This window comes from Rosa rugosa, chromosome 1 (genome assembly GCF_958449725.1).
Source record: "Rosa rugosa chromosome 1, drRosRugo1.1, whole genome shotgun sequence".
NCBI classification, from domain to species: Eukaryota; Viridiplantae; Streptophyta; class Magnoliopsida; order Rosales; family Rosaceae; genus Rosa; species Rosa rugosa.
The window spans coordinates 25919379-25938024 of record NC_084820.1 but is presented as its reverse complement, the minus strand read 5'-3'; the positions used below and the strand labels follow the sequence as shown (position 1 = coordinate 25938024).

At 37.3% G+C, this 18646-nt stretch overlaps 3 protein-coding genes and 1 non-coding gene across 8 annotated transcripts in view; 3 read left to right on the top strand and 1 right to left on the bottom strand.

The window, feature by feature from the left end:
• The first annotated feature begins 892 nt into the window (after positions 1–892).
• On the top strand, positions 893–3039 carry LOC133724505 (nudix hydrolase 26, chloroplastic-like). 2 transcript variants are annotated; one of them, XM_062151260.1, is made up of 4 exons: positions 893–1000; positions 1567–2216; positions 2497–2611; positions 2727–3039. In XM_062151260.1, the coding sequence occupies exons 2-4, from the start codon at positions 1702–1704 to the stop codon at positions 2790–2792; spliced, it is 696 nt and encodes a 231-aa protein (XP_062007244.1). In that variant the 5' UTR covers positions 893–1000; positions 1567–1701; the 3' UTR covers positions 2793–3039. The 2 variants fall into 2 exon arrangements, with proteins under 2 accessions (XP_062007244.1, XP_062007252.1); XM_062151268.1 differs by having other exon boundaries at positions 965–1094.
• A 428-nt stretch (positions 3040–3467) lies between these two features.
• LOC133727625 (U6 spliceosomal RNA) lies at positions 3468–3568 on the top strand. Its single transcript, XR_009855303.1, has one exon. It is a non-coding gene; the product is annotated as a U6 spliceosomal RNA (small nuclear RNA).
• Positions 3569–4613: 1045 nt separating this feature from the next.
• LOC133724426 (disease resistance protein RGA2-like) overlaps positions 4614–18646 on the top strand; it is a 37960-nt gene continuing 23927 nt past the window's right edge. The window contains exons 1-6 of one of the 4 annotated variants that reach the window (XM_062151151.1): positions 4614–7372; positions 7921–8038; positions 9248–9373; positions 9478–9536; positions 9626–9923; positions 10317–10870. In XM_062151151.1, the coding sequence (XP_062007135.1) occupies positions 4701–7349 (2649 nt within the window). In that variant the 5' untranslated portion in view covers positions 4614–4700 and the 3' untranslated portion in view covers positions 7350–7372; positions 7921–8038; positions 9248–9373; ... (1 more) ...; positions 9626–9923; positions 10317–10870. Of the gene's footprint in view, positions 7373–7920; positions 8039–9247; positions 9374–9477; positions 9537–9625; positions 9924–10316; positions 10871–18646 lie in introns of those variants that run through there. The other 3 variants (XM_062151152.1, XM_062151150.1, XM_062151153.1) reach the window with 3 other exon arrangements.
• LOC133724425 (S-adenosylmethionine carrier 1, chloroplastic/mitochondrial-like) lies at positions 11231–16513 on the bottom strand. The gene is made up of 6 exons (XM_062151149.1): positions 16302–16513; positions 15698–15793; positions 14340–14391; positions 13148–13209; positions 12831–12911; positions 11231–11591 (listed from the first exon to the last, which is right to left on the bottom strand). The coding sequence occupies exons 1-6, from the start codon at positions 16419–16421 to the stop codon at positions 11466–11468; spliced, it is 537 nt and encodes a 178-aa protein (XP_062007133.1). The 5' UTR covers positions 16422–16513; the 3' UTR covers positions 11231–11465.

Sequence of the window (18646 nt, the reverse complement as noted above, 5' to 3'; positions counted from 1 at the left end):
AAATCTTATGGCATGATTACTTAAGAGTAATCATATGTATACATATGATTACCAACACACATTTGATAGACCTAAATCATCAGAACCATTCATCATTTGTCTTTCCAAGAATAATCCTCAAAAGGTTAGCTTAGTCTAGTCAGAAATTGTTTGGTCGTACATTCTTTGTAACAACCATGAGATTAGCAAGTCAATGTCTAAATTTAACTATGAGATTCAAGTGCTTAACAAATTGTGACATTGCAACTTGGTTCGGGATATTTTTGAGATAAATATGTAACCATTCTTTGTCTCTTAAGTACATTATCAAGAGGAAGAGCTACAGCCTCTTGACTCGACAAGAAGACTTGCAATTTCCGTGCTCCCGTAAACTAAGTTGAATATTTCCATAATTTTTCAAACTAGATGTTCGTTCATGGAGATTTGGAACTCTCTAACATTTTACTTCAACAAAAAATGTAGCTAAAGATTTAGTGCAAAAACTAATCTAATCATTACCATAAAAACATATTTCAGCCCAATTAATATGAACCTCCGCCCCGTTTCAAAAAAAAAAAAAAAAATATGAACCTCCGGGGCTCCGGGCTTTGGCTCCAATGTTGGCATGTTCGGCCTTCGTAAAACGACCATCGAACCCATGTGGAAGTACTAATTTGGTCTTTTAATTACTTACTTTTTATTTATTTTATAATAAAAATAATTATTTTAAAGATAAACAATAAAATTAGTAGAGTGATAGGCTGTTTGGTTCGATAAATTACGAACCGAATCACACGATAATAAGATTAATGTTAAAAAAATAAAAAAATCAGTTTTTACTCTTTACTCTTTCTTCAATCAGTTTTTACTTTTACTTTTACTTTTTTACTTTTTTTCATTTGACGCATTCGCACCCGATTCGAACGCTATCTCCAAAAAAGCTACTCCCATTTTGTTCCGTAGCTCTCTCATCCTCCTCTTTCAAGATTCGCAGTGGCGCAGAGTTTTCTCACACAGCAAGGTCAGATTCATCGCTCCCTTTATTCTAGACCAACATTTGCTTCGATTTTCCCAAGGCTAATACTGTTTCACTTTTGTATCTTTAAAATTTCAAGGTACTAGTTTCTGGGTTATCCATGTATTTGTTGGGTTTTCTAAATGATCATCTTCTGGGTTGTTTTAGCTGAAATTGATTGAAAAGATGCTTCTGTAACAATTTTATTTTGGGTTCCGATTACTGTCTTTGATTTGATTCGATTTCATTCGTTGTTTGCTCATGAAAGGTCCGTAAGATTATTGGTTCGCTTATTTCTGATAAGAAGGAAAAAAAAAACATGGTCTTATGCTCTGTCATTGTATATTGTTGGTATACTTATAATGGACTACTTCTTTGCTCTGTTTCTATGTGTTTGTGCTGTATTTGAAGTAGTGTAGATTGGTGATTTTTTTTTTTTTTGTTTGAAGATTGTGTAGGATTTTCTTGCATATTGGTGATAAGAACCTTCTTCCTCGCTTTCGTTAATCTGCTTGAATTCAGTATGCATACATAGTGACATAGTGTCGGTAACATGTGTGTATTAAATGCAGGACAAGTTGTTCTGATAAGGGAGCATTACTGGCTGGTGGGGATCAGGCTTCAAGAATATATGATTTCTTAAAAGATACATTTTTTCAGTAATGCTTGGGCTAAGTAGGAGTTAGGAGATGCCTCTCCTCAATTGAATGGATATATGCCGATTTGCCTTGCATAGTTACCCGCTTTTTCTTCCCTCTTTATCAGTTCTCATCAAGCCTACAATTGTATTGCCATCGTCCTCAAGCTGCCGTCCTAAACTAGCTAAGTTCGCACAGCTGTCACTCATTTACTCGAAACCAACTATTTGTACTACAGTGCGCTGTGCCTCCTCCTATTCTTCATCAGCATCCTTGTCAATGGAAGCTCCTCCCGAAGGTTACAGAAGGAATGTTGGTATCTGCCTCATCAATGATTCAAAGAAGATTTTTGCTGCTTCAAGGTTAGATGTACCTGATTCTTGGCAAATGCCGCAAGGTGGCATTGATGAGGGTGAAGATCCAAGAACTGCAGCCATCAGGGAATTAAGAGAAGAGACAGGAGTTCAGTCAGCAGAAATTCTTGCAGAGACACCTCATTGGTTAACCTATGATTTCCCACCAGAAGTTAGGGCAAAACTTCAGAAACAGTGGGGATCAGATTGGAAGGGCCAAGCACAGAAGTGGTAAGTCATAGGATTCACAATGTATTGCTTGTTGTATTGCCTGCAACTTGTTTATTCATTACCTCAGAACAAAATTAGATGCTGGTTTTAACTACAAAAAACACCCATCATCTGCTTTTAACTATCAATATAAGTTTAATCATTTAAGCATGCTATCAATTTATGCAAATAGCATTTGTGTATGGTTGTATCGAAATTAGACTAGGTCAAAAGTTCTGCTTTATGAGGTATCAAAGGATGTTATGCTAAAACTCACATACATGTATGCGGAATTTCATAGGTTTCTTTTTCGGTTCACTGGGAAGGATGAAGAAGTCAATCTTCTAGGTGATGGCAGTGAAAAACCTGAGTTTGGCGAGTGGTCATGGATAACACCAGAACAAGTAGTTGATCTTGTGGGTTAACCTTACTCTACATTTTGTTTCTTTCCTTAATGCCTACTATATATTGCTTGAATAAATCTAGTACGTACTCTATTATATAACATTCACCCTTATCTTTTTTCTGCAGGCTGTTGATTTTAAGAAGCCTGTTTACAAAGAAGTTCTTGCAGTTTTCGCACCCTATTTTCAATAAATGATAGGTTCTGCAGTGGCAGAAGGCTTGTTCCAACAGGATATGATGTCCATTTTACTCATTTCTTGCAGAAATCAGAAGGCATGCTCAGATTTCTTGGACTAGTGAAATCTGATTTTGTTTGATTTAAATCATAGATTTCTCTACATAACTTATACTTGTAATATTCCTTCATGCAGATGTTTTGCCCTTTTTCTCTAATTATTATTGTTGGCCATGTTAATTATGCTAAAGCACTTTCGACTGACTAACCGCTCCCTGCTGCTTGTATCTAAATTCAAAAGAATTTAACTTACCATACTAAACATAAACCTGTCTAAACAGCATCCGACTTTTGAGTTTGAGTGTTGGCAATCTTCACGTGTGTACAATAAGTAGCTTGCATCCATAATGCAAGTGCTCCAACCATTGGAGCAAGTTTCATAATGCAGACCATGCTGATCTGCAGAGTTGTTGTTATCTTCGGTAGAGTACTAGGGCTTTGCATTACGAGGATAACACGAATCACTACCCTTTGGTCATTGGTGCAGAGCATCCAACTTATTTGGTGCTACAGGTTAAGACAGTGGAAGCAATCTCAATGTAACTTCTTAACGTACTAGACTGGTCAACTTAATTACTATTATTTTCATCTCCATATGCAGTTAGATTTGAATTTAGAACAGGTCATATCTCGTCCCTTCATGGACATCTGATGAATTTGGAAATATAGAGAAGATTAGCATGAGGCGTGCACAAGAATGACATTTATAAATTGAGAAATTGTCCAAACAAGCCATAGTTCACAGCGAAGCTAGACACGTCAATTATCTATGTTTTTTCACAATACTATGTTTTATGGTATTTTGGAAATATCAACTGAGTTTGCTTCCAATGAGCATGGATTTAGAGAGAAAGTGTCATCATTAACCATGCATTTATCAAACTTGCTCGCGAGCTCTAACCGAAACTTGGTTCGACATGGTTCTTCAAATGTGGTCGTCTGGCAATGCCCCCGCATTGAAAATGGCTTTTGGCCTCGTCAGTGTGGGGTGCCTACTACATAATGTTGGTTGGTGATTTGCGGTGTACGTTCTGGGGTGGCCGTAGTCGGAGTTGTTGCAATCGATCTCTCTCTTTCTTGGGTTGCAGTGGCGACGACTCCAATAAACTATCTGACTTGGTTTAACGACTATGGGTGACTCTGGCTGCATTTAATTGGTCAAGTTGCACTGGTGTCTAAAGGAGTTGGGGCATGTTCATGTAGCTGGAATGGTAGGATTGGAGTTAAACCTTTGCTGGGGTCGTTTGGATTATACGGTTTGTTTTTGGGCTGTGACGAACTGGGTAGGTGGTTATGAAGGATGGCGGTGGTGGAGGTTTGTTGGTCGGCTGGGATAGTAGCGAAGTTGACGAGTTTGATCACAAGGGAGTAGCGTATTGCAGTTGAAAATTGGTGCATGTAGGGAGAATGACGGTACACGTAATCCGACTACGGCCAGAAGTGTGATATAATGCTTCGTGGAGATAGTGTGATATATATATTGCAATTTGTCTTGGTACCAATTGCGTATCATTTCAAATCTCAAGCATACAGTTATATTTGTTGCACATGAAATATAATAGAAGATATAATTTGAAATTTCCCAAAGAAAGAAAAAACATGAGTTCAAACGATTCATAAAGGTTAGCAAAATCCACTAACGAAGAAGAATAGAGAACTTTAATATCTTTTTCAACAGTGGTAGGCTCCAGAAAAGTGGAGTTGATTAAGATCACTTTCAAGTTTACTAATTTAATCAAATGTTGATGCCTGCTTTGTTGCTGTCATCCATTTAATTATCCAACAGAATAATTGAGGGAAGACCTCTCTTCCTATTTCACTATTTCCTATTTCACTAGCCTCAGATTACCTCTCTTCCTCTTTTCATGGAGTTTGCCAGCAGCATTGCAGAGAACGTCTTGGATAGGCTAGCTTCACATGCTTCCCAAGAGATCTCCTTGGCATGGGGTGCCCAACTTGAGCTCACCAAGCTCGACAACACCTTATCTACCATCAAACTAGTGCTCGAGGATGCAGAGAAGAAGCAAGTGAGAAATCCCCTAATCACTCGTTGGTTGGGAAATCTCAAAGATGTTTGCCATGACGTTGATGATGTCTTGGACAAACTAGACTTCCAAAAGTTGCGGTTGAAAGTGGAGGTCGACAACTGTGGGAAGATCAAAGGAAAGGTACGCCAATTTTTTTCCCGTTGGAATCCAGTACTGTTTAACTTCAGAATGGGACATAAAGTGAAAGAGATTAGAGAAAGACTGGTTGAAATTGATAATGAAAAGAGAGAGTTTGGTCTAATTGAGGTTGATAAGATAGTTGAAGATCATCGTGCGCCCCAAGGGATGCACGATAATGAAAGAGAGACTGACTCTTTACTGGAGGCTACAGATGTTATTGGGAGAGATAATGATAAAAAACAGATTATTAGCCATCTCTTAAATAACAGTGATATCTCTAGTGAGGAGAATGTTTATGTTATTTCCATCCTTGGGTTAGGGGGGTTGGGAAAGACAACTCTTTCTAAATTAGTGTATAATGATAGGATGGTAGAGGAGAATTTTCAGATGAAAATGTGGGTATGTGTTTCAGAAAACTTTGATATCCGAACATTAATTCGTGGCATTATCAATGCTGCAATTGGACAAAAATGTGAGGATGAAAGTTTGGACCTTATGAAAAAAAGGTTGCAAAATACTTTTAGAGATAGAAAGTTTTTGTTAGTGTTGGATGATGTCTGGGATACGGAGTTGATTGGAATAACGATTGAAAAATGGAATGATCTAAAAGGCTTGTTAAATGTGGGAGCTAATGGAAGTAAAATCATCATAACAACACGACATGGATCAGTTGCTTCACTTGTGAATCCCGTATACATGCACCCCTTAGAAGGTCTTCCCCACAAAGACTGCATCTCCTTGTTCATCAAAAGGGCATTTAAAAGAGGAGGAGAGGAGCAGCGCTATCAACATTTGATAGAAATTGGTGAGGATATTGTGAAGAAGTGTGGAGGAGTTCCTTTAGCAGTAGCTACTGTAGGGAGCATGCTCTATTTGAATAGAGAGCGACACCATTGGTTGCGTGTCAGAGATGATGATATGTGGAGTATAGGAAATGACAATATTTTATCTGCACTCAAATTGAGCTACGATGCATTGCCACGACACTTGAAACCATGTTTTGCATTTTGTTCACTTTTCCCGAAGGATTATGAATTCAATAGTGAAATGTTGATTCCATTGTGGATGGCACAAGGCTACCTCAAGACATCTAAGAAAAATGAAGATTTGGATCAGATGGGTATAGACTATATAAGGCAGTGTTGCTCTAGGTCTTTGTTTCAAGTTGATATGGATCTCAAAACATTTATAAGTTTTAAAATACATGATCTACTACATGATTTAGCGATTTTGGTGGCACAAGTAGAGTACTCCACAGTCAATTTCCGTCCTTCTAGTGCTTTTGAAATGGTTCGACATATGTCAATATCCAAAAAGGACTTGCTTGGAGAAGAGGCACAAGTTCCCGATTTCATGCTCAAGTCAAAGAAATTGCGAACCATTCGAATTACTAGAGATGGCGAGATGAATCAACATTTTGTGAAGACATGCATCTCGAGGTTCAAATATATGCGGGTGTTAGATATCGGTGGGTCGCCTCTCGAGCAGCTACCAAGTTCCATTGGTAGTTTGTTTCATTTGAGATTCCTCGACTTGTCTGGTAATAGGAATATAAAAAGGCTTCCCAATTCCATCAGTAAGCTACTGAATATGGAGACCTTGTCCCTTGAGAATTGCGACGCACTTGAGGAGATACCCAAGGACATAGGGAACCTGATTAACCTACGAAGCTTGACGATAACAACCCAACAGACCTATTTGCCAAAAGGAATTAGACGCCTCACCTCACTTCAATCTTTAAGTTTTGTTGGATGTGTCAATCTTAAATCTTTGGGCGAAGAGATCCAATTCCTCAACAACCTTCGTAAACTGGCGATTTGCAGTTGTGATAAGTTGGAATCCCTGCCACCAAATATGAAACACATGACTGCTTTAGATACTTTGGGTGTCGGTGATTGCGAGAAGCTTCAGTTGATGAGATCAGGGGAAGGTCCTCGAGGTCTTCGATCATTGATTATCGAGAATTCAAGTTTGGAGGCTTTGCCCCCTTGGCTCATTGAAGATTCTGCAGACACTCTACAGAGCATATATCTTGGTGGATGTCATAATCTCACGGCACTACCGGAGTTGATAAAGTTCACATTCCTCGAGGAACTACACATTGAAGTATGCTCCAAATTGTCGGCTTTGCTGCCGCAAGGTTTGCATTGCCTTACTGAGTTGAAAGAATTGAAGATTATTGGTTGTCCTGAATTGAGCAAAAGCTGCAAAAGGCAATTAAAGGGTGAGGAGTGGTCAAAGATGGCACGTCAGGTGAAGATTACACTCGACGACTCTGATGATGAAGCCGACAATCGCTTGGCCGACGGTAGGATCGCGTACCTCACTTTGAGACGACGCCGTTAGTGACCTCAATTCCTCGTCTCCAGGTAACGAATCAGAATTCAATGAATTAGAGACAATTTTGATTGTGATTTGTGTGCTGATTGATGTAATTGCTTGGTGGAGACTGAGCACTTAGAGGTGAGTGCTCTGTTCAGTTTCTCATGAAATCTTTCCTGCATTTGAAAATTGGGTGAGGTTTATGGTGTTAGGAGTACAATTACAGCTTCTACTGTTCTATATATTGTGTATGTTACTGTTCTATATCAGCAGAACCTTAGATCACCACTTCTTTCCTTGAGTCAACTGTAACTTTCAGAAGAAATTAATACAGGATTTGGCTTCCTGAAACTGCATAAAGCAGAACGCAGAAAGTACTATATGAGTAGGTATACGAAAATCTGAGTATTGGTCCCCGCAAGTTATTATTTGTGAATTGTTATGTGGTTTAATCATATAAAGAAATTTCTCTAGCATAATATTTCTATTAATCGAATTGGTATCTTGTGTAAACTTCTGCATGTCTATCTGCAAAAGTTTGCCTAATTTGTCATCATGCTATCTGTCTTATTAAGCTACTTGTTCTTATTTTTAGTATCCCTGCTGGGTTTGGAATCAGGTCAGAGGAAGAAGAAGGTCGCTAGCTAAAAGTTGTACTCTGTGGAGAGCTTCAGGTGGCTCAAGGAGACCTGTGATAGAGTGGTCTATGCCCGGTAATGGTTGTTTCATCAATTTTAATGAATATATATTGGTTTTGAGTGAGATATCTTGTTAACTCTACTTGTAACATAATATAGGCTTTGGCATAGTATGGATTGTTGATCCTTTTATCCATCATATATGAGAACGATACAAATTTGTGTAATCATAGCCGAAAGGCCGAGAAAATGATTCAACAATGTTGCCATGCTTTGCTATGAGTCCTGCAAACCCATTTGACCCATTTTATATCTAAATTTCTTATCACAACACATGGTTTTAAGATTTTTCATGAAAAGTTTACTTCTAATTTTTTGAGTTTTTATGGTGGTGGCAAGTGGTAACACAGAAGACTTCTATAAGGTGCAGTTGGCAACTTGGAATGTTTTTTAAATGTATGTCTTATGTGTCTTAGAAACCTCAGTGGGTTTTGCCCAGGTTTGATAGTTGACTTGGTTTATGTGAAACTAGTCTTAGAAACCTAAGTGGGAGCTGTCTTTGGATTGATAATATTCAGGAACTGATGCTTGCAGTTTCACCAATAATTAAGCCATTGCAATCCCAAACTCACCTGTAATTTGCTCATGGAACTACAATGCCCTTCCATCTAAGTCATTTTACTTTTCTCTTGGTCAATGTCAAGTGAGATTGTGGATGCATTAAAAAAAAAAAGAGAGAGAAGAAAATGGTTTACAATTGCTTTAATATGCTCAGTTGATGCCGAAAAAATAAATAAAAGAATGATCAGGCTGACCACTGATTCAATCTTGAAACCGATCTTACTACTAGAAAACCGAAGGAGCACACAATTTGGACCTTTAGATCCACCCTTAATCTGAGGGTGTGTTTTTGCTGTATGTTTTGTTATTTTCAAGTATTTCTCTTTAGTGCTTGCTGATTAGTTCTTCTGCTTCACGCGGGTTAAAATTTGAATCTGTTGACTTTTTTCTTTTTTTCTTTGTGTTTCTGTGAATGTGATGAGCTAACAAATGAAGGAAAAGTGAACAGCACTTGATGTGAATTTGGAAGAAATAAACATGAGAATTTGCTAGAGGTGGTGTATGTTCTGAATTATATGATTGTCATTGTAACAAAGCCTTAGTTTATTTGCATCTGGACTACTACATGGTATTCTGCTGATTTCATATAGCTTAAAATATATTTGTTCTGTGAATCAAACTCTGAAGTTTCTGTTCTTATTTTATGATTGGCTTATGATGCAGCTTGCATTGGGTGAGTTTTTTGGGGTACAGCAGCCGACTGCATTGTAACTACTGGATTTTCGAAAGCATTGGAGTTGAATTAGAATTTACCTGATTTCAGGAAAGAGATCCATCTACTGATTCCAGGTTCCATTTCCCTGTATTCCTCTGTTGTTCTGTAGCTAATTTCTTGCTAGTTTCCTCTCAGTTTGTGGCATTTTCTTATTTGGTTACTTTGGATGATTTACCAGACGGAGATGCTGGATTTATTTCTTTGGAGAACCTCTTGTTTTTAGCAAATTTATTTTCGGTAAAATCCCAAGATTGATCTGCTAATAGCAGGATAAAAACCTGAAGAAAGATGTTCCTCTCTTCATATTTTTGTATATCAATTTGCAGACATCTTTCCAATGCCTATTGAACAAGCAAGGAGGAAAACTAGCTGCTTGGGAATATCCATTTGTTCCAATCAGGGTGCTTCAAAATGAAGAAGTCCTGCACTGCTGTATTGTTCGAGCTTGGAGTAGCTTGGATTGGTCAAAGATGGCATGTCAGGCGAAGATTACACTCGACTCTTATGTGGATACTGATGATGAAGAAGACGATGATGAAGGTACACCAATGATCGACTGAAGATGAAGAAGATGAAGGTCAAGAAGGAGCTTTCAATGACAATACCAAATCAACTGATACCTAGGTAACTAACAATCTGTTATTTATTCTTTACATATGTGGCTTTCATATGTCAGATAATTAAGAGTTTTAACAACAACAAAAAAATGGTTAACAATATCTTATTTAAAGCATAATAGATCATAGATCATAGATCATTAATTTCTTATTTTACACTAGTATATATGGTAGCTACTAGTTTTATGATATTTACCTTGTCCAATCTTTCACATGCAACTGCATTGCAAGATAGAGTACCAATAGCTGCTTATTCAATAAAATATGTAGAATGAGGATTCAGATTAGGAGTTAGTACCAAAAGAATGCGAAATTTATTAATTACACCATATTATAATCAGAAATGATTCTTATAACAAGCAAGCTGGCTACCTGATTTTCATAAACTTTTAACATGTAGGCTTTACAGCTAAAGCATGCGTGCCACCATTGGAGGTGCTTCAAAATGAAGAAGTCCTGCACTGCTGTATTATTTACTTGTTTTACGCTTGGATCATGTTCGAGCTTGGAATTAGAGAGATGTTGATGAACTCAAAAGTTGTGTGATAAAGCATGAGATTGTTCGAGTAGCTTCATTTGTGATGGTGTGATTTTACTGTATGATAAGGCATAAGCAAGAATGTTTCAAAAAACTTGAGAAATGTATAGTCGAATTTGAAGCTGATCAAACTTTCAATTATTATAATCATCTGTGGAAGGCAGCCAAGCTTTGAAGCGAAAGACATCCACTTTTGAGATGGTTATTCCCGGCATAGGCCATGTTTGTGAGGATGCTCCGTTGGCAGAGCCGATTGAGGACTGATATAGAGGCGTTTATGTCAATTTACCGGTCGTAGTGTTTAAATGCTGAGGTTGTTTATATCAATTTACCGGTCGTAGTGTTTAAATGGTGATCAACAGTATTGAGGTGATGGATGTTGCTAACCATTTATAGGCTAACTTGTTTTGACACTTTGGACAATTACTGCAAGAAGCAACTCAATAAAAATGCAAGGCATGAACAGGAAAATACATAATGCAATGGGGGAAAAAAAAAATGGAGAATAGTCACTTTGGTCACTCAACTATGACTCATTCGACACTTTGGTCACTCAAGTTTCAAATATATCACTTTGGTCACTCAAGTATTACACTGTCATTCACAAAAGTCACTTTGTTGTGAGAAAAAATGTCCCTTAGGTGACTTTTGTGAATGACAGTGTAATACTTGAGTGACCAAAGTGATATATTTGAAACTTGAGTGACCAAAGTGTCGAATGAGTCATAGTTGAGTGACCATTTGTGAAATTCTCCCAAAAAAAAAAGTGCAAAGGAAATTTATATAACAATGAAGGAAAAGGAAATGTGTTCGACTAGTAATAAAATTTTTCACTTCCTGGTACAAGCTATAATGACAACTTTGGTTCTTTGTACAGAAAAGGAAAAAAAAAAAAACAAAGACATTATAAAAGCCTTTCAAAGCTGATGGCAAGATTTTCAAACTACCACCCTGGAAATTTCACACCCAAAAAATGGAGAACATAAAGGATCCCCCTAGTTTATCTACAAGTTAGTCCTGCTTCGCGTCTTCACCAACTGTTGGTCGTCTCTGAGCAAGTAAGCGCTTTGTTCTTTCGAGAACACCAAAAAAGATTGAACTGCCAATCCCTATCCACAGCACTCTTGGTCCAATACCCTGAAGTAAACATATATGTAAACAAAACTTGCATCAATCAGATTGCCTCCAGCAACAACAGATTGCCTCCAGCAACAATCACATCATACCCTGATTTGTAATGACTTGAGGGGACCATAAATTCATTAAGTTGTAAAAAATGAGAGAACTTCCTGATTAATAATGACTTCATACATAGAGAACTTCCCCGGAAGTAGATAATGTTAGTCTAGGCATATCTATACAAACCAAGGGACTACTAGTCTCTTTTGTTTCACCTTTTCTTTTATTGAAATTAAGGACAAGTCTTTATGGCCCCAGGAAGGAGGAAACTAAGAGGCCACTTTCTACCAGCACAGTACAACTCTCTCTCTCTCTCTCTCCCTCGTGTGCATATATATATATATATATTTTTTTTTTTTTTTTTTTATGTTCACAATAAAACCTCCATCTCACGCCTGCCTTCATGCTACGAGATTTAAACAAAAAATGGAAAGCAAAAGCAACAGATAAAAGTGAAATATACAAGTCTGGTGTTTTCAAAACAATTTTGGGTATGAAACATTCATTACAATAAAACAGAAAATGCCCGTCCGAAAGGTTTTTGGGCAACTAGTTTCGAGAGAATGGGTTAATGCATCTGCATGTGAGAAAAGGGTAGAGAACGGAGGGTTATTTTAAAAATATGAAGTTGTTGATAAGGAGTGAATTTCATTCCCCAAATATAAATGGCTGAAAACAACATTCTAATCTCTGACAGCCCAATCTCAGAACCCTATCCCAAATGAACCCACCTCCTCACAACTAGTTTCCACAAAGATATATTTTTATTCGTTCCATCCACACTACCCACAGATGCTATCATATCACATCTTCCCAATACAGTTCCCCTCTTTCCGGCCAACAAAGAGCTTATATTTCTCTGCCAACAATGCATTACATGAAGCTGGGTTATCTGAGTACACATTTTACTTCCCAGTCACCATATTGACGTTATAGTCAAATGTAAGTCAAGTCAGCATATTAGTGAGGTCCAGTCAAAGTAACTACAAGATTCTTGATGAACAAGGGACAAGACTAAACAATCAATTTCAGTTCCCCTAAGAAACATAACTTACAAGAATTGAAGAAAAAACAAACTCAACATTAAGAGCACAACATTTTGCATAATTGTTTAACTTTTCAAGGGCTGCAATAAGATACATGGCAATCATATTTTATATTTTTATATGACAAGGGATATAAAGGCTCAATGCATACCTTCAAAAGGGCGGGAGGTCCTTCTTCCCTCACAATAGTCTGAACACAGTCAACAATTCCTTTGTACTGGTTGGCAGATCCCTTTTGAGAAAGATAAAAAAAAAAAAAAAAAAAAAATGAGAGCAAACCATTGGACGCACAGTGTAGTTAGTTATCAATTTTGATTTGGCCTTAATTTTACAGCCCCTCATATATATGATAGACAAATATATGGGACCGTTGCAATAAATTTCAGGCTTTACCACGAGGGTGCACATATTATTTGGAAGTAACATCAAGGGGAGACAAATATCATGCAGAATAGCAGATGGCCTTACCTGTACAATTAGTCTAGTTTTAATCACATCAAGGGGAGTGGTTATAGCTCCAGTTAATGCACCTAGAAGAGTTTGATATTAAACATTTAAATGTATCAGATAATTGCTTTAGGTCAAACAGATGGATGATTAAGTTAACTCTATCTGTAGTAAAAGACAATGAACAGTCCTCTTCTATGAAGACAATCAGACAAACAGGAACTTGTCCCAACCAAACTAAGCCAATTGAAACTCAGAACCAAGAACATAAAGTACTTTTTCACCAGAACTTATCATATTTATCTCACAATACATAAGAAAGACAACACACTATTGTTATCTGATTATCCTATGTTGCCAACATTAAGTGCACAGAGATAGTATGATACCACTTTGGTACTCTATTACAATTTATGTAGGAATTATTTGATCGTACACAGAATACTGTACAACTGCCAAGTTATTCTGGAGGTACACAAGTCAATATGAGGAGCTGAATAAGTAAAAACTCATTTTAGAATATCTCATGTTGTGACAAATACTAGTAATCATCCCACCTCATGTAGGCTGAGTACTCACAGCAGACTTGAGTTGTCAGGCCCCAATGAGGACAGAAGAATTTCAAAAAGGGAGACCTTAGCACCCTAATTTTGTCTATATGGGACTCTGAATTTTGGGTGAGTTCCAGGTCGAAAGTTGTATTAAGTCGGTCTATGTCTATAAGCTATTACAAGAAACTCCATTCGTGACATGGCCTTTTGGGTATTACATCGATGTGCCATGAAGATCTCCATATATGTGAAGTTGTGGACTCTGAGTTTCTCATTTGCTAAGGATAAATACCAGCTATTATTAACATCAGTATCTGATGTAGAAATATTTTACTGACTGAATCATAGTGCGCAGCATACTTGGTAGGCTTGCATGAATGATACTTAATAGATATAGCATAATATCCTGATATTGTTTGGAAACATTAATGTGTTCCCCATTTGTAGGTAATAAGCTATGGACTAGTGTGAAAAGCCAAAGTTCACACTCCTTAAGAGTTGCAATCAGACAAAGAGAAACCAAAGGCACGCACTGGATTAGCATTATGCATGTTAAAGAAGATCACACAACCATCCCCAAAAAAGATAGAGTGGACAAGACTTAAAATAAAATAATATGATTGCTGATGTCCTATGAAACGGGAGAGTAGACAGCTAACTACCTGCAAAAGCTCCAATTATAGCATTCTCAGGATCGTTGAGCTCTCTCTTTGCCTGATAAAAAGAGAAGATCAGAAAGCTAATTATAGATATCAAGACAAAGAAAATGAATATACAATACACATATATGTATATATACAGACCATGTATTCATATGTTAAAGAAGCATTCAAGAGGAGGCATGTTGTCTCATTGACATGCACACTTTTTGTTATATAAGTCATGATCTCATGTTATATAACCATAGATTATTGCTCATGGAAGGGCTACCACTTGTGAATTTGGTTTAGAAGAGAAAAACTAATGTTTGTGATCCTCCCATTGGTATATTAAAGGGGAAGTTGAAAGGGCAGAAAATTGTTTCATGACTACTTGTTCAGAGTTTAGAGAATTCCACTTTGGGAAAAAGACAAGCAAGTATTCTTCGTGATCTTCAGTATCTTCAGAATTTAAGGCTTCCACTTTTGGCTGTTTATGCAGATTGGGGAGCTGATGTAATTTAAGAGTGGGGGTCTAACGGTAATTTCTCATGCGTGCAGCTGGTATATGTAGCTTTCTAGTAGACATCTTGACGTATCGTCCTAAGTAGTAATGTTCCATGTTTAACCCATTTTAATAAAAGCTTCCATCTAAAATATACAACTCAAAGGTGAACTTAAAAAATAGAGAAATAACGCAACTGCAAAACACATTGGCAAAAGCAACAAACAGACAGAGGCCAGAGACTCAAGTTGAAGTATAGAATTCTAGACGTGGTATAACACATGTAAAGAAAGCAACATCCTGAAAATAACAGCAGGGAATACTTTTTGGATATGGATTTTTCTTATAAGATCTGAGTGGAATACAAATCAGAAGAGAAAGTGAGCTCTGACCTACATATCCTATCTTTTTGGATAAGGATTCAACCCAAAGGAACTTGTCTTATTAATCACACGTGGAAACACATCCTAGATACCATCCATTACAAACATATTAAGCACAATGGTGCTACAGAAGCATCAACCCCATAGTCACCAGTTCGTGCATCAAGGCTATAAATCCAAACATTACTAGGCATCATAAGTTTACCAATTATTTACTATAATCTGCAAGCATATAATAGGCAAAAAGAGGAGCTTACGGCCACTTTATAACCTATCCGAAGCTGCTCATATAGACAAAGTTGAATTGCATCAAATGGCAAATCTCGCTATAAAAATGATCCGTATCCCTACCATCTCAAAAAGATAAAGAAAGTTAATATATTGACAATAACTTAAGAAACACAACAGAGAAGTAATTATTTGTTTCTTTTATATATAGAAAAGAGGGAAACAAAGTATGAACTAGTATGATTATCCACAGTGGAAACACCTACCGCATAGAGTCCTTTGAAGCCCTCCTTAGCAGCAATAAGGCGAACAGCAGCAGAGGCGGATGTGAATTGCCCCGTTTGCATCCTTTGCTTTACAACCTAAAAAGTATTAAAGAGAAAGAAGGTCAGGTCAAGCAAATTTATGGATGGACTGAGTACTATAAACTACTCTACATTCGTTGGAACACGAATGAGCGAAGCAGCAATGCCTCCACAAGCCCCCGCAGTCTACATAAAGTTCCAAAAACAAAGCTTGATTCAGAAAAGAAGTTTGCATTGCCAATTTTCAGCTTAAGAATGGAACAACCACATAAGGGATTTCCATTGAAGACAAGGAAACAGAATGTTTTAATTAAGGTAGATGATAAACCAGTACTTCACATAATGTAAAATATACAAGAAAACCGATCCCAGGAAGCATGCATCAAACTGTTTTTGAGGTTTCAACGGTGTGATGACCAAGCATCCTGAGGCTGACAGCAACACTGTTTGTGCTGTCAAAGTCCTTCAAACAACAAGCTCAGTAAACTTCTCAGACCACTCAATCATCATGTTCCTATCGAGAATACATAAAACATAAAGAAAGGAAGAGACAAGATTCACTTACAAAATGAGCTAAAGCGCTTAGATTTTCAGGAAACATCTTTAACAATTTCTGCTTTGTAGGTTCATAAACTCCAACAAAAATTGCAGAAGCCCTGTACATAAACAAATAATTATCAAACATAAATTAAATTCTTTTACACGGTAAACATATTCAAATTGCAAACGAAAAGTAACTGATAGGTAACCAGAATGATAAATGAACTCATATAACTATACCCACATGAAAGCAACATCCCAGCAGTTGAAATCACAAACGCAAAATCAACATCCTTTGTTCGACAATAAAAATAAAAATAAAAATAAAAATAAAAAATAAATAAATAAAATATCAACATCCTTTAAAAAGGTTGAAAAGCACATAAAGCATGGATAGCAAGTCCAGGCAAGCTCACACATACCATGCATGAAAGCAAGGATATGTGCATTACGGATAGAGCTCCTCTGCAGTGACTTTTCTGCAGTTTTTATGAATTTCATAAAATCTGCGCCATCAATGGAATCCTATGGTTTAGAACTATGCCACATCATCTTGCATACCATTTGGTTTTTTGTTCCTTCACCACTGACAGCAAGTCTGCAACTCTTGCCAGCAACACTTTTCTCTCTCTTGCTTCATCTCCAAATTTATCCAGAAAAATTGATTTTCTTGTATATTGCTGGGTTCTAAGGAGGGAGTTGTCGACTCTAAATTGTTTGGGTTCTAATCACTTTTGGATGTTTCTAAACAGTATTTTCATAATGAGAATGAAAGAATGCTTTAATCCCAGATTTGTGTAGTCGAGAATTTGGTGTTGCTTCCTTTCAATCTATCTGCAAGTGGTACGAGCAGTGAGAAGAAAAACCAAGTAAAATAGGAGATGGAGTGACGTGACGGTGTTAAATATTTTGGGTTATGAAAATATAAGAAAAATGAAGGCATATGATGTGGCACATTGTAAAAATAGACGAAGCGGGAGGAATGACATTAATCTAGATTAATGATTTCGTGAGCCGTTGTAGCTTGTTCTATCCCAGAAACAAAAAAAATATATATATATATATATATATATTGAAGAGACAGAGTACTAAGAGATAACTGTGTCTGACTACGCACATAAGTTGAGTTCAGTTGATTTTGCATAGTTAACCAGCCTGCAATCTTGTCTTTATAGTATCAATGGGATATAAAGCTGTTTCAACAACCACCCCAGCTGTACCTCCTGCTATAACACCCTCTGCAAAATTCACCAGAGAAGCTAAATCACAAATAAAGTAGGAAAGTAAATAGTTTTGTCCATTTAATATATTATAACTCTAAGGTCTTTTTTTTTTTTTTTTTTGGTACAATGGGGGTCAGAGACCCAGAAAAGAAAGCAAAAAACAGAAAGAACTAAGAAATAGCTGTGGCAACAGCTCTAGGCCTTACAAGGCCATTAGTATCATCAAGGACGTCTTGGACAATGAAGTTAGGCATTAGAGGCAGCCTCCATAACCCCCGATCCTGATCAATGCTTTTCTTTGCCAACCCATCTGCAACCATATTTCTCTCACGGTGGATGTGAGTGAATAAACAGCTGGAGAAAGATTCCATAAGCTTCCTGCAATTAGCGAGTAAAGTACCAAGAGGATGTAACCCTGTGTCAGAACTCTTAAGAAGGTTGATAAGGATAGCTGAATCCGATTCAACCACAAGATTATCTATATGAAGCTCGATAGCAATACGAAGACCAGTAATAAGACCCCACGCTTCTGCCTGTAAAACCTCGCCATGACCAATATTGAGCATAAAACCATAACACCATTGACCATTGCTATCTCTAATTACTCCACCAGAGCCAAGAACACCCTCCCTAGACCTTGACCCATCCACATTCAATTTATAATACCCAGCGGTAGGTTTAATCCAACTCAACAACTCAATCCTAGAATTAGGAGGACTGGTAATGGCAGTAGAGTTCTTGTGCCATTCAAGAAAATATTGCAAAATAGATTCTCTGGCATTATAAGGACCATGGAAATTATTATCAAAAATGTTCTTATTGCGCCACTTCCATATAAACCAACAAGTAAAGATGAAGGCATGAGACCAATCAGTATGCATAAACTTACTTCCTTTCTGAAGGATATTTGCAGCAATCCAGGCTTCCCAGTCCAGAGTAAAGGTTCTGCGCATAGATATAGGAACATCGATAACATTCCAGGTTGCAGCAGCTTTAGGACAATCTCTAAAGAGATGGGTCATAGTTTCTTGTATTCCGGGGCAATGCTTGCAATGAGGATCATGAGTGAGTCTTCTTCTAGCTCTGTTGACATTAGTAAGAAGGCGACTTTGGACAAATAACCAAGTAAAAGTCTTTAACTTGGGGG